The sequence below is a fragment of the Procambarus clarkii genome, chromosome 32 (genome assembly GCF_040958095.1).
Source record: "Procambarus clarkii isolate CNS0578487 chromosome 32, FALCON_Pclarkii_2.0, whole genome shotgun sequence".
Taxonomy (NCBI): Eukaryota; Metazoa; Arthropoda; class Malacostraca; order Decapoda; family Cambaridae; genus Procambarus; species Procambarus clarkii.
Genome location: NC_091181.1, coordinates 28,382,668 through 28,393,658, shown reverse-complemented (window position 1 = coordinate 28,393,658; position 10,991 = coordinate 28,382,668). Strand labels below are relative to the sequence as shown.

Sequence of the window (10,991 nt, the reverse complement as noted above, 5' to 3'; positions counted from 1 at the left end):
AGCCTACCACTCTCCATAGTGTATAACAAATCACTGGCAACAGGGGAACTGCCAGATACTTGGAAAGCAGCTAACGTAGTCCCGATATACAAGAAAGGGGATAGACAGGAGGCACTGAACTACAGGCCAGTGTCCCTAACCTGCATACCATGCAAGCTGATGGAGAAGATTGTGCGAAAAAAACTAGTGGAGCATCTGGAGCGAAGGAACTTTGTAACACAGCATCAACATGGGTTCAGGGATGGCAGGTCCTGCCTCACAGGGTTACTTGAATTCTACGACCAGGCAACAAAAATAAGGCAAGAAAGAGAAGGGTGGGCAGATTGCATATTTTTGGATTGTCAGAAAGCCTTTGATACAGTGCCACACAAGAGGCTAGTGCGAAAGTTGGAGATGCAGGCTGGAGTGAGAGGGAAGGTACTCCGGTGGATAGAGGAATACCTAAGCAACAGGAGACAACGAGTCTGTGTGAGGGGTGAGGTCTCAGATTGGCGAGACGTCACAAGTGGAGTCCCGCAGGGGTCAGTCCTTGGACCTATACTGTTTCTGGTATATGTAAATGATCTCCCAGAGGGTATAGATTCGTTCCTCTCAATGTTTGCCGACGATGCAAAAATTATGAGGAGGATTGAAACAGAGGATGATAGTAGGAGGCTACAAGATGACCTGGATAGACTGAGTGAATGGTCCAACAAATGGCTGTTGAAGTTCAACCCGAGTAAATGCAAAGTAATGAAACTAGGCAGTGGAAACAGGAGGCCAGGCACAGGATACAGAATAGGAGATGAAGTACTTAATGAAACAGACAGAGAGAAAGATCTAGGAGTTGATATCACACCAAACCTGTCTCCTGAAGCCCACATAAAGAGAATAACGTCTGCGGCATATGCGAGGCTGGCTAACATCAGAACGGCGTTCAGGAACCTGTGTAAGGAATCATTCAGAATCTTGTACACCACATATGTAAGACCAATCCTGGAGTATGCGGCCCCAGCATGGAGCCCGTACCTTGTCAAGCACAAGACGAAGCTGGAAAAAGTCCAAAGGTATGCTACTAGACTAGTCCCAGAACTAAGAGGCATGAGTTATGAGGAAAGGCTGCGGGAAATGCACCTCACGACACTGGAAGACAGAAGAGTAAGGGGGGACATGATCACAACCTACAAAATCCTCAGGGGAATCGACCGGGTAAACAAGGACGAACTTTTCAACACTGGTGGGACGCGAACAAGGGGACACAGGTGGAAGCTGAGTACCCAAATGAGCCACAGAGACGTTAGAAAGAACTTTTTCAGTGTCAGAGTAGTTAGCAAATGGAATGCATTAGGAAGTGATGTGGTGGAGGCTGACTCCATTCACAGTTTCAAATGTAGATATGATAGAGCCCAATAGGCTCAGGAATCTGTACACCAGTTGATTGACGGTTGAGAGGCGGGACCAAAGAGCCAGAGCTCAACCCCCGCAAGCACAATTAGGTAAGTACAATTAGGTAAGTACACACACACACACACACACACCTTCCCCCCCCCTATTGAATATTTACCTCTAGGAATTCAATACTAAAAGCGCACTCGTGTGTGTGTGTGTGTGTGAGAGAGAGAGAGAGAGAGTTCGAAAGTAGTTCGAAAGTAGTTCGAAAATGTGTAAGATGCTTCGCTGTCTTGTGGCTGGCTTGCCTCCCATTCTTGAGCCATTTCTAGACATTTACAGCAGCACAGCGTGCAGGACGACTCGTCTTAGAGGGACACAATTAAGTCCTCAAGGACCCCCAACCCTTCCCTCCAACCTATGACATAGAACCACAAGACAGTTGTCATAACTCAAGACGCTCAGCCACCCACGTGTTAATACAGTCTGTATTATTTTCAGCAAAAAATCACACAGTGATCGTTCATTCATCGACTGATTCGCAACTAAGGAAAATCACCTAAACTAACCGAGTGTGCGAGTCCACAGCGGGACTCCAAGCTTCACTCGCTTCCCACATGAATGCGGCTTCAAATTAAATATAACAATGCCTGTGTCTCCCCCTCCCCCCGTTCCTTCCCCACCTTAAAAAAAAAACTCCATTTAAGCAGTTTCTAGGACCAGACTTAGAAATTAGGTGTTGTAAAATAGCGGTTCTTAGCTTTGAGTATCCACATGTGTGAGAGAGAGAGAGAGAGAGAGAGAGAGAGAGAGAGAGAGAGAGAGAGAGAGAAAGAGTAAGAGAGAGAGAGAGGGACAGAGAGAGGGACAGAGAGAGAGAGAGAGAGGGAGAGAGAGAGAGAGAGAGAGAGAGAGTAAGAGTAAGAGAACATTTAGCGGGCAGTTAGCGGGCCGCCTCCTGAACAACTGGGGGGCGTAAGCTGACGTGAAAAGCACCACACCCCAAACAAATGACAATCGGCCAGCCTCCTCGTTCAGCAGCGATTGGGGAGGGAGTGTAGGGGAGGAGGGGCGGGCGCGGAGGCGCACATTCTTCTCCTCCCTGGATGAGTACCCGCGCCTTATCCACTTGCCAAACTCACTCCCTTATGCTCAATTTCATCCAGACTCATTACTCAGGACGGCGACATGTGAGTGCCTTGCGTGAGTGCGTGAAGAACATGCCCCGTGACGTTAGAGTGCTCTGTGGTGGGCATGGTGGTGGTGCCCCGAGTCTCTATGCCGGGGTCCGGGCATGTTTGTCATCCGAATTCCTTTATTTGCTACAATATAGGACACCGGATTACAGGTTTGGGGACATTTACACCAAATCCCGCCCAGACAATCGCCCGCACTAGGCTAGGGAATGTCTCAATTTTAGGCACCGTCGAGTTGAAGGGGGAGCTTCAGGTTGAAGGGGGAGCTTCAGGTTGAAGGGGGGAGCTTCAGGTTGAAGGGGGGAGCTTCAGGTTGAAGGGGGGGAGCTTCAGGTTGAAGGGGGAGCTTCAGGTTGAAGGGGGGGAGCTTCAGGTTGAAGGGGGGGAGCTTCAGGTTGAAGGGGGGAGCTTCAGGTTGAAGGGGGGGAGCTTCAGGTTGAAGGGGGAGCTTCAGGTTGAAGGGGGGGAGCTTCAGGTTGAAGGGGGGGAGCTTCAGGTTGAAGGGGGGGAGCTTCAGGTTGAAGGGGGGGAGCTTCAAGTTCAAGGGGGAGCTTCAGGTTGAAGGGGGGGAGCTTCAGGTTGAAGGGGGGAGCTTCAGGTTGAAGGGGGGGAGCTTCTGGTTGAAGGGGGAGCTTCAGGTTGAAGGGGGGGAGCTTCAGGTTGAAGGGGGGGAGCTTCAAGTTCAAGGGGGAGCTTCAGGTTGAAGGGGGGAGCTTCAAGTTGAAGGGGAGAGCTTCAGGTTGAAGGGGGGAGCTTCAGGTTGAAGGGGGGAGCTTCAGGCTGAAGGGGAGAGCTTCAGGTTGAAGGGGAGAGCTTCAGGTTGAAGGGGAGAGCTTCAGGTTGAAGGGGGGAGCTTCAAGTTGAAGGGGAGAGCTTCAGGTTGAAGGGGGGGAGCTTCAGGTTGAAGGGGGAGCTTCAGGTTGAAGGGGGGAGCTTCAGGTTGAAGGGGAGAGCTTCAGGTTGAAGGGGAGAGGTTCAAGTTGAAGGGGGGGCACCCCCCTTCTTCAACTCGACGGTGTCTAACATTGGAACATTAGGATTGAGAAATTCGTAAGGTCTGTCAATGTGTTTAGTGAGCACTTCCGTCTGTATCTATTTCCCGTCCGTTGGATAGTTCGTCTGTCTGTGTCTGTCTGTGTCTGTCTGTCTGTCTGTCTGTCTGTCTGTCTGTCTGTCTGTCTCATGCTGGTGGAGTGGCAGGACTTCACTGAACAGCGGTGGTCCTTGGGTAATATATATATATAGATGTCATATTTTGTATCCATACTCTATCCATCTGCTAGTCTATACATCTACTAGTCTATCCATCTACCCATCTATTCATCTACCAGCATATTGTGCTATTCCCAGACGGGGGAACTGACACCATGTTGTGGACTTGATGTGTTCCGGCACTTCTGGGAGCGTGGTGGTAGTGGTGGTGGTGGGGGTGGTGGTGATGGTGGTGGTGGTGGTGGTGGTGGTAATGGTGGTGGTGGTGGTGGTGGTGGTAATGGTGGTGGTGGTGGTGGTGGTGGTAATGGTGGTGGTAGTGGTGGTGGTGGTGGTGGTGGTGGTGGTGGTGGTGGTAGTGGTGGTGGTGGTGGTGATTCCGGTGGTGGTGGTGGTGGTGGTGGTGGTATGGGTGGAGATGTGGTAGGGAAGAAGGATGTAGTGATGATACCGGCACGGGTGGTGAGGCTGGTGGTGCTATATAGGGTAGATTAGGACCCCCCAGCCTCGAAGAAGAGAATATGCAGCATCCGTAGAAGCCTTGTGGGGCACCCACATGCGCCCAACTCAGATCCTTCAAAAGAAATGTTATACCTGGATAATACCATATCATTCTCTTAGGCCTCCCCTAGGAGCCCCGAACCTCTAGGAGATGGAGACGGTACAGCTCTACCAATAGCGCTATGAACAGCCACAATAAGGAAGGATTCAAGGGGCGACTAACTGCTGCCCAACTGGAACGTTCAGCCGAGGGCCCCAAGTGAATGAAATGCCTCCATGCTTCAGTGAAGCCCAAGGAAGGCTTATTTTTACATGTGTGGGTTGGGTGTCAGGTGTGTGGGTTGGGTGTGAGGTGTGTGGGTTGGGTGTGAGGTGTGTGGGTTGGGTGTTGAGATGTGTGGGTTGGGTGTGAGGTGTGTGGGTTGGGTGTGAGGTGTGTGGGCTGGGTGTGAGATGTGTGGGTTGGGTGTGAGATGTGTGGGTTGGGTGTGAGGTGTGTGGGTTGGGTGTCAGGTGTGTGGGTTGGGTGTCAGGTGTGTGGGTTGGGTGTCAGGTGTGTGGGTTGGGTGTGAGATGTGTGGGTTGGGTGTGAGGTGTGTGGGTTGGGTGTGAGGTGTGTGGGCTGGGTGTGAGGTGTGTGGGCTGGGTGTCAGGTGTGTGGGCTGGGTGTGAGGTGTGTGGGCTGGGTGTGAGGTGTGTGGGCTGGGTGTGAGGTGTGTGGGCTGGGTGTGAGGTGTGTGGGCTGGGTGTGAGGTGTGTGGGCTGGGTGTGAGGTGTGTGGGCTGGGTGTGAGGTGTGTGGGTTGGGTGTCAGGTGTGTGGGTTGGGTGTCAGGTGTGTGGGTTGGGTGTCAGGTGTGTGGGCTGGGAGTCACTTCTGTCATATATACACCACTCTTAAGTTCACTTAATTTTTAATACTGACACTAATCAATATTTTACTAAAGGTTTTATGGTTCATTATTAAAGAACCTCTTTGTCTAGTCAATTCACTGTGTATTGTATATGTCGTGATCATGTCTCTCACGTTTCTTCTCCTATATAGCGACTTGAGGGACGGTTCATGCATTCTTTCATTTAAAATCTATATTGTTAACTCTACGGCTATTAATATATTATATGTTACTGGACTTTCTTCAGCTTAGCTTGATTTTTACAAGCTGTGGATTTCATGCTGGCGCTGCATTTTGCAGGTGTGGTCTAACGTATGTTGCAGGCTAGGTCTAAAATTACACCTTATTGCATTTGTGGCAGACATCATGTTGGCTTAAAAACGGAAGTTTGATCTTTCGCTTCGTTTGTTTGTCTGTCTGGCCTCCTTCCATCCCTCACCCGTCTTCACTACTCTACACTCACTCCAGTTGAACTCAAACACTCACCAGTTACACCATTCCCGCAGTTGGTCCAAGATTTGCTGGGACCATCTTCCAGCTGGGACCATCGGGACCGTCTTCCGCAGTGTTCACCCTCAACATATTTTTCGTATCATTAGAAGTTACTAATGAGCAGGAGTTTGTTGGAGATAATTCACGTGTCAGGAGCAGGAGGAGTTGTACCGTAACGTCTCCGCTGCTGGTAACGTCTTCCTAGTCTCGTTAATCTTCACTTCGTTATTATTTCTTGGTCTGTTACTTGGGTACTCGACTGTGCACTGCGGGGCCGTGTTCCGGCACTGCGGGGCCGTGTTCCGGCACTGTGTTCCGTATGCTTGTGAAGCTCCTGAGAATATAGTTAAGCTCCTATATATATACTATCTTCCTCCCTTTTCGTATATTTGTATAAACAATTTTTTAGCCGTCTTCCAAATTTCTGGTAGTTCCCCATTTCCACTGACCTCTTTAAAACTCAATGTAAATGGCCAGCCCGTGTTCACTGCAAGCCATTTACAGTGATCAGGTAGTAAATGGGCATCAGTTCTGTGTCTTACTGTAACCGCTGTCAGATGTAATTATCTGGTGTCATGTGGCTATTGTCATGGCTGGCAGCGGCGGCCATTACTTCCTTATGTCGTATGGGGGGGTAATATGTCTTCCATTGTCTCAAATGGTTCAGTAACTTACTGATCAGTTCAGGCAGGTCACCCTTCAGACAGGTCACCCTTCCCTTCCCTTCCCTTTCTCACCTGACCAAGACATGTTTAACGGATCGTTTGTGAGGTTCCTCACACATTTCCTCGTCGTTCTCTGTAAATGTTGTAATATATCCTTGGCTTAGTTTATATGTTTCCTCTTGTGGTTGCTGCCCAGCCCGGGCTATGTACGTAAGCTCAGCCCGTGGCATGTACGTGAGCTCAGCCCGTGGCATGTACGTGAGCTCAGCCCGTGGCATGTACGTGAGCTCAGCCCGTGGCATGTACGTGAGCTCAGCCCGTGGCATGTACGTGAGCTCAGCCCGTGGCATGTACGTAAGCTCAGACCGTGCCATGTACGTAAGCTCAGACCGTGCCATGTACGTAAGCTCAGCCCGGGCTATGTACGTAAGCTCAGGCCGTGCCATGTACGTGAGCTCAGCCCGTGCCATGTAAGTAAGCTCAGCCCGTGCATGTACGCAAGCCCAGCCCGTGCACGTACGTAAGCTCAGCCCGTGCATGTACCCAGCCCGTGCACGTACGTAAGGTCATCCCGTGCACGCAGCAGGAGAGCCACAGCGCGTAATGGGCCGTGAGAAGCGACACCGGACCAATCCAAGAATTAATATTATAAAAATTGTCAACAAAAAACTAGTTGAAATCAATTCAAAAACCTCTGAGATGGGCAGCTGATGGCCCCAGACACAGAGGTGATCAGAGGGAGGAAAAACGTCATAATCTAGGCATTAAGGACGTCAACTTGAGCGCCTATTGTCGCACCTTGGTCACTGTCACTCAACACCGGGATAGTGTCGTCCACTCGAGTCAACCAGGCAGCCACTCTCCCAGTCATCCATTTGCCAGTCAACCGATCAGATTACCAGCCATTGGCAGCATCCAGTTGGACAGTGAGCCAAGCAGTCGGTCAAAGGGACGTACTCGGCCAGTCAGAAGTCCAGTCAGACAGCCATTCAGACTGGCTATCCTGGTATTGTTCATAATGACCTGAGGCTATCGAAAACACGCATTGCTATCATCCATTCCGATACGAGAGGTAACATCGATATCTTCACGACTGGAGCTGCCTAGTTAGTTGGCTGATTGGATGGCTGACTGCCTGGTTTCATGGCTTGCTGACTGGCTTTCTTCTGTCTGCTGACTGACTTGACTGACTTGACTGACTTGACTGACTTGACTGACTTGACTGACTTGACTGACTTGACTGACTTGACTGACTTGACTGACTTGACTGACTTGATGGCAGCTGTGTAAGCGCAGGATTGAATCCCTCTCAATTATAATTATAAAGGAATGAATAGAACTGAACTCCTCGTCAGAAGGATTAGCTGAGGGCCGCGGAGGGCACGACAGTGAGTTGAGTGACAGCGGCGTGACAGGACGTGGGACACCGTGCCCAAACATTGGCCTCCAAACATTGGGCTCCAAACATTGGGCTCCAAACATTGGGCTCCAAACATTGGGCTCCAAACATTGGGCCCCAAACATTGGGCCCCAAACATTGGGCCCCAAACATTGGGCCCCAAACATTGGGCCCCAAACATTGGGCTCCAAACATTGGGCCCCAAACATTGGGCTCCAAACATTGGGCCCCAAACATTGGCCTCCAAACATTGGGCTCCAAACATTGGCCTCCAAACATTGGGCCCCAAACATTGGGCCCCAAACATTGGGCCCCAAACATTGGGCCCCAAACATTGGGCCCCAAACATTGGGCTCCAAACATTGGGCCCCAAACATTGGGCCCCAAACATTGGGCTCCAAACATTGGGCCCCAAACATTGGGCCCCAAACACTGGACCCCAAACATTGGCCTCCAAACACTGGGCCCCAAACCGTGACTTCAACACCAACTCTTCCTCACCAAACATTGAGTTATGTTTTGCCCCCCCCCCCCTTAAGCAAAACAAATACATTAGTGTCTTTGCGGCTCTTGGACCAAACAAACAAACAAACAAACACTTGGAGAGCCGTGAAGAGGATCAGGGCTTGATTAGGGTTATATTTGGGGGGATTACGGATACTTATAATAGTGGCGTTATGCAAGTTGTTGTTGTTTGTGAAGTAGCGAAGTGTCTCGTTAAGTGTCAGGTGTTGATGACCAACTTGAAGTGTACTTACAAAACACACACACACACACACACACACACACATATACACATATACACACACATACACACACACACATATACACATATACACACACATACACACACACACACACACACACATACACACACACACACACACACACACACACACACACACACACACACACACACACACACACACACACACACACACACACATATACACACACATATACACACACACACACACATATACACACACACACATATACACACACACACATATACACACACACACACACACACACACACACACACACACACACACACACATTTTTGGATTGTCAGAAAGCCTTTGATACAGTACCACACAAGAGGCTAGTGAAAAAGCTGGAGATGCAGGCTGGAGTGAAAGGGAAGGTACTCCATTGGATACAGGAGTACCTACGCAACAGGAGACAACGAGTCAGTGTGAGGGGTGAGGTCTCAGATTGGCGAGACGTTACGAGTGGAGTCCCGCAGGGGTCAGTCCTGGGACCTATACTGTTTCTGATGTATGTATATGATTTCCCAGAGGGTATAGACTCCTTTCTCTCACTGTTTGCTGACGATGGAAAAATTATGAGGAGGATTAAGACGGAGGAAGATAGTGGGAGGCTACAAGATGACCTAGACAGACTAAATGAATGGTCCAACAAATGGCTACCAAAGTTCAACCGAGTAAATGTAAGGAAATGAAACTAGGGAGTGGAAACAGGAGGCCAGACACAGGATACCGAATGGGAGATGAAGTATTTCGTGAAACAGACAGAGAGAAAGATCTAGGAGTTGATATCACACCAAACCTGTTTCCTGAAGCCCACATAAAAAGAATTACATCAGCGGCATACGCGAGCTAACATCAGAACTGCCTTCAGGAACCTGTGTAAGGAATCATTCAGAATCTTGTATACCACATATGTAAGACCAATCCTGGAGTATGCGGCCCCAGCATGGACCCCGTACCTTGTCAAGCACAAGACGAAGCTGGACAAAGTTCAAAGGTATGTCACTAGACTAGTCCCAGAACTAAGATACATGAGTTACGAGGAAAGGCTGCGGGAAATGCACCTTACGACACTGGAAGACAGAAGAGTAAGGGGAGACATGATCACTAACTACAAAAATCTCAGAGGAATTGACGGGGTAGATAAGGATAAACTGTTTAACACGGGTGGTAAGCGAACAAGGGGACACAGGGGGAGACTTGAGTACCCAAATGAGCCACAGGGACGTTAAAAAGAACTTTTTTCAGTGTCAGAGTAGTTAACAGATGGAATGCATTAGGCAGTGATGTGGTGGAGGCTGACTCCATACACAGTTCCAAGTGTAGATATGATAGAGCCCAGTAGGCTCAGGAACCTGTACATTAGTTGATTAACCGTTGAGAGGCGGGACCAAAGAGCCAGAGCTCAACCCCCGCAATCACAACTAGGTAAGTACAAGTAGGTAAGTACACACACATACACACACACACACACACACACACACACACACACACACACACAGCATGCGCAATCATTTTTAATGTGTAACAAAGGGAGAATTGTCCAACTGTGATACAAGTTTACAAGAAAGGAGATAGAGAAGAGGCCCTTAACTACAGACCAGTGTCACTGACGAACTTCCCCCCCTCCCCCCCCCCTCCCTCCCCCCTGCAAAATACTCGTAATAATAATTATTTTGGGAAGCGTAAATTATGCCTGACGAACCTATTAGAGTTCGAAATAAAGTAAGGACAATAAGGCAGGACAGAGCAGGTTTGGTAGACGCCGTGTTTTTGGATTCTAAAAAACCCTTGGATACAGTGTCTCGCAAGAGATTACTGCTAACAGTTCGAAAGGTTGGCGGGAGTAAATGGGAAAACCCTAACATGGGGTAAGAAATCAAGATAAATGAGGTGGGGGGGATGACATTCGACAAGCCGGCGGCTTCCTGTCCTCATCGAGGCCACTAGTGTTAGTGGCTCTCAGATTAAAAAATTACCTAACCGACAGGAGACAGAGAGTAGAGGCGAGTGATGAGAACTTGTACAGGAGAAGAATAACCATACCAGCAGAGTACCTCAAGGATCGGTGCTGGGACCCATACAATTTCTTATTTATGTAAATGACATGTTTGTAGGAGTTGAGTCTTTTATGTCAATGTCTTCAGACGTTGCAAAACTAATGAGAAAAATTGAGACAGATGAGGATTGTAAGATTCTCTAAAATGACTTAAACTACCTGTACACTTGGTCCGAGAAATGGCTACTAGATTTTAACACCAACATATGAAAGGTGATGGAAATGAAAGCATTTGACAGGAGACCAAAGGGACAGTACACGTAAAAGGAAACTACCTCCCTGCTACAGCTAGAGAAAAAGACCTGGGAGTGGACATGACACCAAACCTAACTCCAGAGACTCGTATAACCAGCCTCGTCAACACCAAACTCTACACTAGCAAAAGTCAGAACATCATTCAGGCCCTAAATAACGAGGCATTTTGATAGCTGTTCA

General features: G+C 49.0%; 2 protein-coding genes across 2 annotated transcripts in view; one reads left to right on the top strand and one right to left on the bottom strand.

Annotated features, from left to right (window-relative positions):
• The window catches only part of LOC138370497 (uncharacterized), an 11,345-nt gene extending 4,935 nt beyond the window's left edge, over positions 1-6,410 (bottom strand). Inside the window, exon 1 of the mRNA XM_069334870.1 lies at positions 6,398-6,410. Coding sequence (XP_069190971.1) covers positions 6,398-6,410 — 13 coding nt within the window. The remainder of the gene's footprint in view (positions 1-6,397) is intronic.
• A 143-nt stretch (positions 6,411-6,553) lies between these two features.
• LOC138370496 (golgin subfamily A member 6-like protein 22) overlaps positions 6,554-10,991 on the top strand; it is a 38,973-nt gene continuing 34,535 nt past the window's right edge. The window contains exon 1 of the mRNA XM_069334869.1: positions 6,554-6,727. Within this exon, the coding sequence (XP_069190970.1) occupies positions 6,554-6,727 (174 nt within the window). The remainder of the gene's footprint in view (positions 6,728-10,991) is intronic.